This window comes from Tubulanus polymorphus, chromosome 3 (assembly GCF_964204645.1).
Source record: "Tubulanus polymorphus chromosome 3, tnTubPoly1.2, whole genome shotgun sequence".
Taxonomy (NCBI): Eukaryota; Metazoa; Nemertea; class Palaeonemertea; order Tubulaniformes; family Tubulanidae; genus Tubulanus; species Tubulanus polymorphus.
This window is the reverse complement of record NC_134027.1, coordinates 22,639,583-22,655,342: the sequence shown is the minus strand read 5'-3', so window position 1 is coordinate 22,655,342 and position 15,760 is coordinate 22,639,583. Positions and strand designations below refer to the sequence as shown.

Sequence of the window (15,760 nt, the reverse complement as noted above, 5' to 3'; positions counted from 1 at the left end):
ATATTAAAAAAACTAGAACAGTAGACATATTTATCAGATCAGACATTGTATATAATGTGAACTGTCTGAGCTACGATCACTCGTTTCAACTCGATAAAGCTTAAACTATCAAAATGACGACTTCTTTGGATCAGAAAAAATTGGAGAGATCTGATGAGATTTTGGCAGAATCTCGACGTCTGCAAGACGTGAATCAGAAGTTGGTTACCGAAGATGGAGGCCGACACGAGTTCGAGTTCTGCGGTGAAAAATTCGTAAATTTTCCCGACGTCTATTATCACCCGGGCTACGACGCGATGGCGCTGAACTTACCGGAACAAACGGTAGACGGCGCTCGATTCCTAGAAATCGGATGTGGGACTGGTTGCATCAGTGTCATTCACTATTTGCGCAATAAATCGAAGCTTAACTACGTGCTGGCGACCGACATCAACCGACAAGCTTTAGAGAATACTAAGGTTAATTTCGAGCGTCACGCCGTCCCGGGAGAGGTGCGATATTCCGACGTTTTCGAAAATCTTCGTGAAGACGAGAAGTTCGATTTGATTTTCTGGCATCCGCCGTATCTTTACCAGCGGATTGGTGAAGTCGGCGATTTAAGCATCCTTGATCGGTCATTGGTCGATCGCGGGTACGAGGCTATCGGTCGTTTTATTACTGAAGCTCGCGACTACCTGCGCCCGGGCGGACGCGCTGTTTTCAGTTTCGGAAGCAACTTCGGATTTCTAGAAGTCCTGAACGAAAAAGCGAAGAAAGCAAATTTGACGGTGAAGAAAATCTGGCACGAAGCGATGAATTATAGCGAAATTTTAAACGGAGATATTGAATTGTGGCAGGTTATACCGAACAGTGCTGAGTAACATTACCGTGTCGCCGTGATAGATTTTTCTATCCGTCAGGTTTGAGTAGATTTTGATGGTTGCTTAAACTGGGTAGCCTTTGACCTGGAAAACCTGGAAAACTCGTGGAATCAGAAAAACCAAGGAAAACATTTGTGGAAAAAAAACTGGAAAACTCGCGGAATGAATTTGGATACACTATAAATATGCAGACCTGCCAACCCTTACAGTTTCTCCGTATTTTCACTATCTATTTAGTACGGTCTTGAATAGATTTTTGAGCCGCCGCTTTAAAATAGTCGACTCAATTGTCGATAGTGGGGCTACAATTAGCGGTGGAATGCTATTAGCTATTCATCTTATCAACAGTCGCATTGTGTACAAATCGCTTGAATTAGATACTTTTCAGATTAAATAAGATTAGATACTGTAAAATATAGAAATCAAATTTCTTAGAAAATTTTCTTTTTTGTAAGATATATTAACACTGATAATTATTTAGTTCTTATATAAGTGATAGGATTAATTCTTACAATGTTTTGGTTAGAAATTCTTTTTTTGACCAGAACTCGAAGCTGTTTCGGGTCGCGTCACTAGTGACTGACAAACTCAAGAAAATACTGACAAATTTGAAAATTTGTACTGACAACATATTTCTGGAGTTGGCAGGTCTGAATATGCTATTTCCTTTATCAATGTGTGATTTATGAAAGATGAATGAATGTAAAACGCAGAAATTCCATCATTCATAATTAATTACCAATTCACTCGAGGAATTTCATGTTGCAACATGGATAACTCAGGGAATTTGTAATGAGGGGAAAGTGGCCACCTCGTCGCAAAGGTGAATTATTGTGCCGATATTTAAAAGTGATTTTCTTCTTGTTCATTTCGTTATATAATCTGTTTCAAAATTTGATATCTGATTAATATACTCGTGATTATAAATTGATGATAACGGTGATGAATCGGTTTCTTTATTGTTTCTGTCTGCGTACTTTCGTTACATCGATGGGATGGATTAATTCTTCCTCTAATCTGGAAATTGAAACTGTGGAGCTCAGACCCTGTCGCACTTAAGCCAGCACCCTGCAGCTATCTCGGATTTGGATTGTTTTTGATTGCAAATTTGATGGTTCATAACTTGATATTACTAAATGCCCTTGAAGCGATTAAAGCATGAATGAAGTTCAATGAGAACTGATGGCTATTGAAGTGACAAATCTTCTGCTTGGTGGTTAGGATTGGGCTGTGATTTGCTGCTAGGGTTACATGGCACAGATGGTCTGGTGACCTAGCGTTAGGGTTTTGATTGGCTAGCTAGAGTTACATGCCGCTGATTTTCACACGTCACTAACCTTTGACCTGAAACAGTTTATTACTGGTTATATATTATCAAAAGGCTGATCTGAGTTGACTGGTGTTTAGTATTCCAGTATTTTAAGGCTAAATACAGTAATTTTCTGTTTTTATGAGTAATTTTATTACAATAGAATCAACAGCACACTAGCTATCATCTACTTTCATGTAACTTATAGAATCCGCAATCAGATATTGCATCACATTATCTCCATTCTTACAGATTTCGATCCATTTTGGATAACAGTTTGACACTTGTATTGGTTCTAGAATGATAAGGAACAACAAAAACTTGAACATTAAACACTTACAAATCGAAATATTGAAAAATCGAAAAAATTTTGATAACAGTTTGATACTTGTATTGGTTCTAGAATGATAAGGAACAACAAAAACTAGAACATCAAACACTTACAAATCGAAATATACTTCAGATAACGATAAAGACACATTTACTCATTAGGTATTATATCTATACGGTTCACAGTTGGAGGAAAGATTTTTTTTAAATGGCGACTTTTTTGGACCTGGAAAAATTTGAGAAAACTAAGGAGATTTTGACTGAATCGAGACGACTGCAGGAAATGAATTCGAAGTTTATTACTGAAGATGGAGGTCGACGCGAGTTCGAGTTTTGCGGTGAAAAATTCGTTCATTTTCGCGACGTGTACTTTCGCGGCGGTTTCGAATCGATGGCGCTGAATTTACCGGTACAGACAGTAGACGGCGCTCGATTACTAGAAATCGGGTGCGGAACTGGTTGCGTCAGTGTCGTACATTATTTGCGTAATAAATCGAAGCTGAACTACGTGCTGGCGACCGACATCAACCGACAAGCTTTGGAGAATACTAAAGTTAATTTCGAGCGTCACGCCGTCCCGGGAGAGGTGCGATATTCGGATGTTTTCGAAAATCTTCGCGAAGACGAAAAGTTCGATTTGATATTCTGGCATACTCCTTGTTTTTACCTACCGATTGACGAAGCCGGACAGTTGAGCATCCTGGACCGAGCTTTGGCTGATCCAGGGTACGAGGCTATTGGCCGTTTCGTAACCGGAGCTCATTTACACCTGCGCGCGGATGGAAGGGCTATTTTTAGTTTCGGAAGCCATATTGGATTCATAGATGTTCTTAATGAAAAAGTACTGAATGCGAACTTGAGACTTGCGAAAGTCTGGCATGAAGCGATTTTCCACGGTGAAATCTTATCCGGCAATATTGAACTATGGCAGGTTCTACCAATCAGTTTCGCGTGACTCAATTTGATAGTATGTCACCGTTCCTATATTTTATGATCGTCCACACTTCTCAGTTTGTTCAGAACGCAAGACATTTTAATCGAAAATGCACTACATAAGTACAACTACCAGACATTAGTGGCTTGTCTTATCAGCACACTTTAATAATTTATTTTTCATTTAACTTAAAGTACAAGATATAATAACGACAATAGTGAAGAGAAATAACAGTTAAATGAAGGAAGCAGTGAAAGCCTAGAGGCTGTACAAGTCACTGCACCTGAAAGAATTATAATGATTATAGAAGTAATAATAATAATAATAATAATAATAAAAATAATAATAATAACGATAATAATAACAGTAATAATAATAACAGTAATAACTTTCAAAACTCTATCATCCATACTTCACATTTACATATTGAATTAAATGTTTAAGCCAGTGCCATATCCAGGCTGTGGATGACTGAGGAGTTATGTCTGTAGATATTCTGATGTTTACAAAAATATTCACCAACGCGAATGATTTTATTTGATCTTCAGGCATACTCCATCTCTTAATGAAGTCTTTGAGTCACCACTCCGCCCGTTCGTGTACGCATGATTTTTTGAGAACATTTTTATAGCTCTAATACGTAAATGCGATATTCAGATATTTGATGATCATCCGTTAAGCAGATTTTGGGAAACCCGCAACCACATATATTCATGATGAATCCTCATGCATTGCACTACATGTAAGCGTAGGCCGCCAGGTTTTTAAGGTTTTAGGAGTGCTTGAGAAGGTCTTATCAATATATATGAATAAAATATACGATATCGCCTCCCTCCTTGAATAATGCATAGAAAAATGGTTCTCATTTAAAATATAAAGATAAAACCGCCGTAAAACAACTGTTGAAACTGTTTTTATGATAGCACACCACACATGAACGTTTATTTGTTGATAGTGGAATCAAGTGCAAATTGTGGTGAATAAAAAGTTATTAATTTGTCGACAGAAACAAAAAATATGCGTTTCTTAAATTTAGTTGGAACTTTCAATTGCTGTATTTTTATTTCATCTTTACTATTGTACTGGCTTAAACGTATGCTTTGTGTACATGACCAAATTTCTAGTTTTGTCTAGTTCTATTGTTGGTAAGTGTTTTTTGGTGTTTTCATTTCACGCCAGGGAATCTTGATAATGAAAATATTTGTGGAAGATGAGCAAAGTTAAAGGTGCTAAAGGTGACGATCATGTCTGATGTTTCTTGTTGTACGTTAAAATATTTGATCATGATCGATAAGACACTTTATCCGTGTCGAAGCGATGTAGAGAGAATCCCACAATAATAAAGAAAAAACCGTCCGAATATATAACTGAAGCTAGTAGTTTATTCAACGTTTCGACTATATCCTTATACCTGAAGATGCCATTAGGATATAGTCAAAATGTCGAATAAACTACTAGCTCCAGTTACATTTTCGGACTGTTTTTTCCGTTATTATTGTGGGATTCTCTCTACAATATTTGAGTTTTTCATTGGTTTTATGAATCTTACGCGTAGGCTGTCCACTTCACGCATTTGAGCTTCGAGAGAAGGCGTTCGCGCACTCGCGCTTGAGGCTTTCACGCCCGCAGTTACTGTTCAAGCGCGTGAACGCACAATTGAAAAACTTGCGCAAAACCGAATGCTCGCGCGAGTAACCCTTTGAGCAAAGCATCAAAACGATGCCCATTTTATAGCTCTGTATTTGTTCACCAGGGGGCGTTAGATATTGAAATTGTCAGCTCCATATACCATGAAAATGTTTGGAGTGTAAATGAAATCGTAATCGTAATCGTCAGATCTGCAAGGATTTCACGATTTCAGGCGTGGTATCCTTAGAGCTCGTAGTTTCTTTTCATAGGTGCGTATCAGAGTATACTGGAAAGTCAAAGAAGATCACAGGCGGCGCAGTATAAAGTTGATAATACGGCGAGCGCAACCGGTCGATCGGCTCAGCTACGACAGATAACGCAAGATATTTTAGACCGCGACCAGGACGCGTTCGACGAACAGGTCGAAACAAACAAAAAAACGCTCGACCGAATCGAGGATCACTTGGGCAATATGAACGGCCGAATCGGTGACTTGAATGAAATGGTGAGTTTTCAACGACGCTAAATAGAAACTGCCATGCTGAAAAATGGTTATCCGCTTGTAAGATTATGAAAACAAATTAGAAAAATCATGAAAATGTGTAAGAAATTTAAGAATAATGAATATTTTTATACCCTCTTTATGCCTTATGTTGCGGAGCTCAGAATCTATGCACAAGCTGTGTTGATGTTTTAAAAATGTGATTTCAATCTGCTCAGATTGTGATCAGCAACTGCTTATGTTATTGCATCTTGACGTGAACGAATGCGACAAAAATCCTAATTGTATAGATATGAAATAATGTCACAATTCCTGAGATCATCAATGTAATCGCTTTCGTTGAAGGTTTGCGGAGCTCCGGGGAGTCCGTGCGATGAGTTATGCGGTGGTGCCGGCTGCGGCACGTGCGGCGGAGGTCTCGTCTGCGATAAGGGCGCCGTCACGAAAGCCGACGGCGCGGTAGATTGGTCGGAAAAAGCTGAAAAGACGCTCGACGAGAAAGAAAAAGAAGGCTCCAAAATTCTCGAAGAGGTACGTTGAATTTTGGTATTGTTTTTTCCTTTTCTATTCATTTGAAAATTACTCTTTCTGGATATACATTCGTGAAGACTCATGCAGTTTGCATGGCGACCCCATGTCATGGGCCATGGCTATCCCTCCAGTTGGCCTTCCTAACAGTAAGACATATCAATAATTGATCAAAATTTAGTAAATTTTAGTAGTTTTTCATTTAGATTTTGTTGAATTTGAGAACAATGTAGGCTATATTGATTTGAACTGGCATTGATGTCCTACTCCACATTAGCACAACTTGTCGATCATTCAGGAGCCAGCCACAATTTTCTATAAGAAATTATCGTGTGAATTTCATTGTTTTTATGTAAAAATCTATGTATCGTTTTATTTCATTTTCAAATCAGATCCAGAAAGCGAAAGTCGCGTCGAATCGGGCGCAGTTCGAGGCTGAAGAGGCGTTCAGACGCGCGTCATTGGCGCGCAACCAGTCGAAAAATAATCTGGATGATCTGATGTATCTGATCGACGATATAAGTATATTCCTGACTGAAAAGGGAGCTAAACCGGCGAGCATTCGCTCGGTAAGTATCGTAACCAAACTATCGAACTGAACCCTGTAATCTGAAACTGAATCTGTAAAGCCGGGCGTAGGTCGGGCTTGCGACTCACTGCGACGCGATTCACTGCGACCGCCAGCGACGATCGCATCGCAACAACTGACCGACTTACGCTACCTTGCGCCTGCCAGCGACGCCGGTCGCAATGAGTCCCACGTGTTCTACTTTCTGCGACGCGAGCCACCGTCGCAACCGACCTACGTGCTCTTGCGACTGGGAACAACTAGTCGCACACAGTCGCTGGAAATCGCGTCGCAACCGACTTGTGACATAACACGAAATCGCGTCGCGTCGCAAGGTTGACCTACGGCTGGCTTAACTCAGGCGCAATCGGTGATGAATACCATCGGTTACATTGGTCCAGTAATTCCGATGATAGATTTTTTCGGATTCGTAAAATGCTGACTAATTTCGTTATAGGTCGCCGAAGAGGTACTCGGAATGAGCATTTCGTTGACGCCCGAACAAATCAAAGAACTCGCGAATCAGATAAACAAAACGATCGAAGGACTGACGAACATCGACGCAATCCTCGCCGCCACGAGAGACGACCTCGGTAAAGCGCAAGATCTGAAAACCAGGGCCGATGATGCCAAGTACGTCAACTATTTCATCATTTCAATAACTCTTAGGCCAGTTTCATGGTCAAGACTCAGTATGAAGCTATGCTTTGGGGGTCATGCATGTCTCCCATTTTATAAAATATGGTTTAAAATCATAGCAACACCGTGGTTAGCTCCAGGCTGACTTGACCATAATAAACACCAGGGGCCGGTTGCATAGTCATGGCTTAGACTTAAGACCAGTCTAAGACCATGTTAGTTCTATATCCAATCTAACAACTTAAGACCAGTCTTAAGATTTAAGACCACTTTAGGACTTGAGTCACGACTGTGAAACTGGCCCCTGATTACGGACCATATTCTTATATGAAGATGTGCTTTTAAGTGTCAAGCATCACACGCAGTTCAATCATGGCAACACCAATGGGTGGCTACGGGATGAATTGGCTTCGGCGTCGTTTAAGAAAATCCGTCTTGGGAGTTTTGATCGATATTGATAAATCTGTAGCGTAGCAGTGTTTTCAATAAGAGCCAGGTCCCAGACCCGTCTGTCATTTCTAAAGGACCCGCCTGTTTTTTCAAAACCGCTTTCATTTCCGGGACTGTGACATATTATGGGACCCTCCTGTTTTTCAAAGGGACCTGGCTTGTTAATTTCTTATTGAAAACGCTGCGTAGTCTGATAAGACATGTGATTTGGGTTCGACCATTTACAGGAAAGCGGCTGATACGATATTGAACACGGCTCAGTACGTTACCGATGCGTTGAAGGAGGCCGAACGAGCTCAGGACGCCGCCGTCGCCGCGATTAATAACGCTACGAATGCCATCGATAAAACCGAACAAGATCTGGCCATGGTATGTGTTACTACTTAGAAATATCTCGTAGGGGGTCATTCATTTATTACGTACGCATTAGGGGAGGGGGAGGATTCAGTGCAATCGCGTACTGTAATGCTTAATGTATAAGAAAAAATGGCCGATTTTGCGTACAGAGGGGGAGGGGGGTTGAAAAAAATCAAATTTTATGCGTACGTAATAAATGAATGATCCCTAGTTAGCAGTAAATGTGTTAGATCGAGATTTACTGTGAGAATGAAAGCATGGGTGAGATTGATGTGAAAAATTTGAAGAAAGAAAATAATCTGAAAAACTTTCTGTAGAAAATAGTGATCGAGGTTAAAATTTTCAAAGATGAGAGTGAAATTTTACGAACTTTGGTTTTGCAGAAAATTTCGATGTGCTGTTCTGCAGAATTGTTTGACCTTTTGAAGCATAAGTGCGTGTATCTTTCAATGCTCCTCTTCGTTTATTTTTAGGCCTATTGTTTTGAACTTGAATTCACTTCTTGACGTGGGGGCAACTGAGCACTGTTTTCCATTCTATAATCAATTTATTTTACTCATGAAAATTCTGTTTCGAAATTTTTTTTTAATACTCTAATGTAAAAAAAAGTGAAAAAAAGTAAATTCTGATAATGTGGAAAAATGTGAAAATCCCGCTATGCCCCGATCTCACAGTCGTAATAGAATAACTGGCTTACGCTCGATTGTTTTTCGCGAACAGGTCGAGTCTGAAACGAACAGCGCGTTGAAAGTTGCGAATAAATCTCTGCACAACGTCATGAATCTCCGAGACCGAACCGATGAAGTGAAAAAAGTGTTCGCCGTCAATAAGAATTCAGTCGACAAAGCCCAAAGTCAAGCGAACAGTTCCCTTGTACTGGCAAACAAGGCTAAAGAGGTAAGTCGTGCGTAGGCATGAAGAAAGAAATTAACTTGTCTTGTCGTTTTTGGTTTACCATTGCGAGTGTTTGCATATTTGCTGCCGACCGACGCATTTTAGACGACGGCACAAACTATACTCGATGCAGCAGTTGGGATCATCTCTTGTAAGATTTGGTTTGATATTGGACTACGTCCTAACATACCAATGTGGGATTACCAGATGGCTTTGTTTTCTTAGAACCAGTATGATTTATCAATACACACCAGCCTACCTGATATCTCGAATTGTAAATTTCACCAAAAATGAGACCAATTTGACATGCAGAATGATAGTTTAATTGAAAATGAGCTAGACATTATTCTGATGTTGATTTTTTTATTTAGAGAACTTTAGCTCTCAAATAGTAGTCGTCAGGTTAGCCTATCTGGTTATTGACTAAGTAACTAAAAGATGCATACTCTACTGTACTTCTGATTGGTACACGACTTAAACCCGTAGCAAATTATTTCATACCTCAACTCGGGCATTGTTAGCAGTTTTGACTTGGTTTAACCAAGATACAGCAGCTAGCTAGCTGGTTTGAAACTCTGGACTTCAATGACCGATGCTTTAAGAATCTGCACATCTCCCGGTTATCAATGATTTCATTGGGGATTTATGAAGATAATGAATTAGTTAGATCAAGGGCAGATCCAAGGGGAGGTGCAGGGGGTGCGCATCCGTCTGGAATGTCAAGTTGCCCTGGAATTTTAAGGGAAAATCAATAAAATTAATGATGAAATATCAACTGATACTTAAAAATTTTGATTCATAAGCATGTTCTCTATACTGAAATGGGGGTAATTTCTTCCGATGAGCGGGTGCCCTTTTAATTACATAATGCGACCTATTTGTACGCCTCCCTGAATCAGACCCTAGGTCCGCCCTTGTATGTCTCAATTTATGACCGCGGTTTCGTAATAAGCGCGAATGTGCGATTTTTTCCAGGACGCCGACGACCTCGAAAAACGTTACAAAGACGCGGCGGACAAAATCGACCAAAAATACAACATGACGATCAACGCGAGGGATCGGGCGAACAGACTTCGCGAGAAAGCTACGAAACTCGCGCTCGATACTTCGAAGAAATACAGAGATCTCAAAAGTAATTTTTATTTTTGCTGATTCATTACTTTACATACCGCGATAGGTTTCATTCAATGCCAATTAACTTTTTGTGTAGAAATTCAGCCTCCCGCTTAAAGTCGAGCCAAACCAAAATTCTACGCGTGGACCAACTAACATGAATCTTGTGGGTTCAAAGATGGCGCAATTTTTATTGTTAGCCATTCATTGAATTAGAGAAATTAGGCATGCCAGTAAATCTTAATCGAATTTGAGAAGAAATATTTCATTGATGTCGTTCTGCACACCAGCACACCTGGTCGATCCTCACTTACATAGGTGGAATCCTTGACTGCCAAATTAGTCGATGTCCTACTGCACACCAAGGGGATCATTGGAATAAAACCTCGATTGCCGCATTAGTTGATGACCTGCACTGGACATTAGCACACCTGTCTCTGATCCTCGCTTGCCAATAGAGTGTAGAGTGCGGAGTTCCCATTTCTAACGGCTTGTTTTTGTTTATTTTTACAGACATGGAGTACCAGTTTATACACAACGAAAAAGCGTTGAAAGATCTATCCGGCGAAATCGCTGCTCTTAGCAAACGTATGACTGAATACTTAGGTTATATTCAAACCAAAGCGAAACATTACAACGAATGCCAATAGATGTCAGTACTGTATAGACCCTTTCAGAACAGCCGTCGCGTGACCTTGTTACCGCGATGACATCGATTCTGTTACCATTTTTTTTTTCAATTTAATGATGTCGTATTTGAATCCAATGGTATCCTGAGACTGCCACAATCAGGTTCAAAATCCTCTGTATGGGAAGCATGCGGCCAGGTTCGGGTCTCCGTGAGGGAAGAACATGGTAGAGTCTCGCGATGCCATCAGGTTCAAATCCTTGCGAGGGAAGAACATGGCCGAGGCTCACGATGCCGTCGGGGATTTATGACGGCAGCCAGCTCTTCTGGGAGGGTCTATGACTTGACTCGAAAAAAGTCGATCGATAACACGAAAGTGCCAAATATATTACATAAACAAAAATGGCAACTTGTATTGAAATGTTTACATTGTTCCGAAGTTTGAGGCCAGTAAGAAATACATATTATGAGATTGCGGTAAAATGCATGTTGTAATCTCAAAGATGAAAAAAATACTTTAAATGGATTTAGATTTTTAAATCGAATTCCTCTTAATCTCTGGATCTAGTCGGAATTTTGATTACAGTACATGTGTGCTGCATAAATGCTGCGTAAATGATGGTAGAATGTTTTGTTTTAATCCAAATTTCTCGATTGCCCGACGAATTTCATCGGTCTCGAACGATCCGGATTAAGCCGGGTTTACGGTGAAACGTTTTAACTTGATTTGTTGGACTTTTTGTCACAAACGCGCGACTTGTTTCTAGTAATCAATATACTTGAACAAGTCTTTCCCATCTGAATCGACGATAGTTTAATTCAGGTCATAGAGAAATTTTTATGATATATTATTATGTAAATTGTCAAGTGAACTATTTTCTTAGCGCAATGAAAAAAATCTGGTTTCTGGTCAGGTTTTTAGATTCGCGTACAATGTACTACGTTGTTTATGAAATATCAAATTGATGCATTTGGTTCTCTGTGCTTTTGTAATTAAATTTTGCCAATATTGTAAAAATGATCGTTTAGAAATTGTAGAAACATCTTTACTCCTGCAAGTAACGATCTGCAGCCTGGAACCACCTCCTCCAAACATTCTCCATTGTAATTGTAAGTCTGGACAATTGCTTTTTGAAAATGTGCTGATTAAATGTCTTTGCTGCTTTTCATATAGTTCATTTAGAAATGTCTCGGGTGAAGTCCCGAACACATGTGAAGTGTAGGCATTCAAGTAGCAGTGATAAGGTTTTAGTTGTCAGCAGGGGTGCAGCGTCACCTCCAATCCTGGGTAACTTTGCGTTTAATATCAACGGTTCCGATGCTAGCTACTAAGTAAGGCAGAGTCTATTGCATATTTGTCGGTCATTACCGCAATAATTATTATCGGGGATTTATGAAGTATATCACCATTAAGTAGTAAGGCCAGTTGAAACATGTATACCTCAATATTATCAACACACATGGCACACAAACCCTGCCCATGGGGATAAGAATTCCTATGGACGTTCTGGCAGGTATCAATCTGTGGCTAAGAACCTCCGATTGCAGACATTTATTGATCACAGTTAGGATGATCACTTCTTGAAAATTAACTGATTATGTCTAATGCCTGGTGTTTGTAGATCATTTTCAATTGAAAACGTCTCTGGTGAAATCCAGGTAGTTCAGGCAGCTGATTGACGCCTGCATCAGTTCACATTTAACACGAAACCGCTTGTCAGAGTATCTGCTAACTAGCGAGGCTTGTAGCTGATAGTTTGGCAATTGAGATTATTCAGTGGAAAAATAGTACGAAAAATGGCTAAAATGAATTGACCTAAAATGAATTGCGTCTAGATGAATTTTGTAGTTTGTATGTACCATTATAGCATAATATTTAAATCTGATACAAATGATATGTCATGTCTAACCTCAGTGAAAAGTGTCAAAAGAATAATTGCCGAATTGAATAGTCTTGTTACATAGAGGCCTCACTAGTATATGGTATTGTTTTTACCCCTTTTTTGCATCGATGGTGTAGACTTCGGCCGACGTTATATGATGAGTGAGGGTCAGTCGCTCAATTTCTGAGGAGCTGACAAAATTGTAATTTTACTGTGCGTACTTTACTTACCAAACGGTTACTTTAACCAACTTTTTAGGAACTGGGATATCAGTTCCAGCTTGACACAGCTGCCAAAATACATAATCCAAAATTCATGGCAACGATAATTAATTCAATTGAAAAAAAAAGATAAAATGAAATGTTGGAATGAAATTGATGAATGATTTTCACGTTCGACAAAATTGACGGCTTAAGATTTGCGATGTATCCATGGACGTATCTAGTTTATATGTCTATATTGTATCAAAACCGAAACCCGTAGTATGTGTGCGGCCCGGGCTATCGGAAGGGAGGTGCTTCCAGCCAGCGGATTGATAAAATGCTCTCAACACGGAAGTTGAGAGCTGCAGCTGCTGCTGCTGGGATTTTGTATTCTATTTTGTATCTATGTACGTATTAGTCGTGTAATATGTCGAGAAAAGTAAAAAAAATAATATGTTGCATTTTACGCGCGTTCAGCGAATATATGAACCTATTTTATGTTGTATGTAGTCGTTTCGTAGTTAGAAACAATCTGATGTTGTTCATTTTTTTTTTTGTATATTACTTTTTAGAGAAACTGTAGACACAATATTAGAGACGTATATACCACGTATGTATAATCACCTAGACGATACTATATACAAACTATGGAGGGACTTTTTATATCATACCGAGCCCGGTTTCACACGATAAGAAAACTGTTTTTTTTTTTCAAATCGACTTTTATTTAGACTTTAGTTGCTATGTATGTATCTTTACTTTGTCGTAGTAGAATTCTTTTAAACCGATGAGAGGCGAAGTTGAATCGGTTGTCTTTTTAACTTTCCCGGGAATCTAGACCGAAAGTTTTATATCGTTTGATGAATATTCGATTTGATGTTGGTTACGAGTTCAGGTGCCGATTGCTGAAAAGTAGATTTAATTTCAGTTAAAAGCTCGTCTGAATTGATAAGAATTTAGTTTACTTTTGAGCAACCGTCCCTACGAGTGGTGACCTTGATCAGTATCTGTGTAAAAAATTTGCTCTGTGTTTGGTCAATCATGAAATATACGAATAAATGAAATAAAGGGCAATAAATATCGGATATCAATGGTTGTTTTTTGTTCGCGAAGAAATGAAATCGATATTCGTGTTTTTTTTCAAGCGGACTGCTGACCCTGAACCCGATCGAGGACTATGCAGGATATAGAAGCAATTTACGAGCAGACAACCAAACCCTTGCAAGCGAGGACGAGAACATTTACAATGGAGCATCAGCAGATAGAATGCATTTTGCCGACACGTCTTAAGTCCCCGTCCGTCCTTTCGTCAGTTCAGACGGAATCCAGTTCTTTCGAATACGCTTCGGTGGATTTTCTGTTATATATCGTTTATACAAACTACCCCGGACACATCTGCAGCCCACACTGTTCCGGTCAGAATATAGATGGCGACACTTGCGGCCATCGTTGTTTATAAAAGACGTGCATAGTTTATATAAAACTAGTTTAAGTCTCTCAAACGAAACCACATGCGGGGTCGTGAATAAAGTACGTAGGTACCGTACGCTTGATTTAAGAGACCTACCCCGCCACTCTCTGTACGGTTTTGAGATGGGAAACGGAAAGTAGAACTCGCAGGGAACATAACGCTGGACGAGGTAGTACGTCACCAACTTCAAAGACCGGTCAAAATGGAGATCATACGACTGGAAGTGGTACGAACAGTTTCTAGCTCGCAATGCGTACACCTCTTTCGCTTTCTGAGAATATGAAGTTAATGAGATTGTTAATGATTATAGGTTTTTATACAATTGAAGTCAGAACGAGCTCAACTGGTGGAGAATTCAGCCGCGGATCCAGGATTTCAGGGAGGGGTGCACAAATTGGGATAGGGGTCTGAAGGTCCTCCCCAAAATTGTTTGTTCCAGCACTAGACGCGTTCTAGGCACGATATGAGTACGTCTGGCCCGGAACCAATCCAGTCATTTAACCAAACGCAGCAATGAACATCGGTTATGCCGAGTAAAGCGTCGGTAAACGACAACGACAAAACTTAGGCGAAATTTTGCTTTTTCTTCTTTCACACGAAAAGGTCAGCCCTCGAGGGGAAGGTGCACGTGCACCCTGTGTATCCCCTGGATCCGCCGCTGGAATTGCAGTGGAAAGAAGAAAGAAGATGAGATTGAATCTTGGGCCAAAATCTGGCGGCTCCAATTCAAACCTTCCAAATGTTGCAATATCAACTTTACGAAACGTGGTACTGCAAACTACACTAATCTCACCTTCGACGGGGAAATAATCCCTACAAAACAATCTCACAAACACCTAGGCCTTATTCTTGATCAAAACCTTAATTTTCATGAACACATCGTACGTCTGGTTACTAAAACCCAAAAACTCCTAAATCCACTGAAATTGCTAAGCCGAAAACTTAGATCTTGTCATCTAGAATTAATCTATAAATCTTTTATAACTCCTCACTTTGAATACTGTGATATCATCTACCAGGGGGCCTCTACTTCTAATCTAAACAAACTGGAGAGGATTCACTACAGAGCTGCGATCCTTGTCTCCGGTTGTATCCACGGCTCAAACACTAATAAGGTCCTGCAAATTTTGAACTGGCAAACTCTAGCCGCCAGGCGTAAAGAGCGTCAATTGCTGTATATGTTTAAAGTAAAAAACCGATTTGTCCCACCATATGTAAATTCAATCTTCATAAATTTCCATAACGTGGCCAGCAACCAACCTCGTGCTCTTAGAACGCAGCGACCTTTTAGAATCCCAGCATCTTATTCTTCATTTATGAGGCGATCACCCATTGTTCAACTTATGGAATAATGGAATAATGTTACACCTGAGCTTCAAAACTGCGATTCATTTTCCCTTTTCAAATCTAGAACCTGCTTTAATAAATACCACTCCAATGTTCTTAGTTCAACCATAATAAA

General features: G+C 39.8%; 1 protein-coding gene across 1 annotated transcript in view; it reads left to right on the top strand.

Annotated features, from left to right (window-relative positions):
• Positions 1–13,912, top strand: part of LOC141902813 (laminin subunit beta-1-like) — a 42,823-nt gene extending 28,911 nt beyond the window's left edge. Inside the window, exons 23-30 of the mRNA XM_074790711.1 lie at positions 5,332–5,567; positions 5,910–6,095; positions 6,485–6,661; positions 7,118–7,293; positions 7,977–8,118; positions 8,827–9,003; positions 9,976–10,132; positions 10,627–13,912. Of these exons, the coding sequence (XP_074646812.1) occupies positions 5,332–5,567; positions 5,910–6,095; positions 6,485–6,661; positions 7,118–7,293; positions 7,977–8,118; positions 8,827–9,003; positions 9,976–10,132; positions 10,627–10,763 (1,388 nt within the window). The 3' untranslated portion in view covers positions 10,764–13,912. The remainder of the gene's footprint in view (positions 1–5,331; positions 5,568–5,909; positions 6,096–6,484; positions 6,662–7,117; positions 7,294–7,976; positions 8,119–8,826; positions 9,004–9,975; positions 10,133–10,626) is intronic.
• Positions 13,913–15,760: the final 1,848 nt, after the last annotated feature.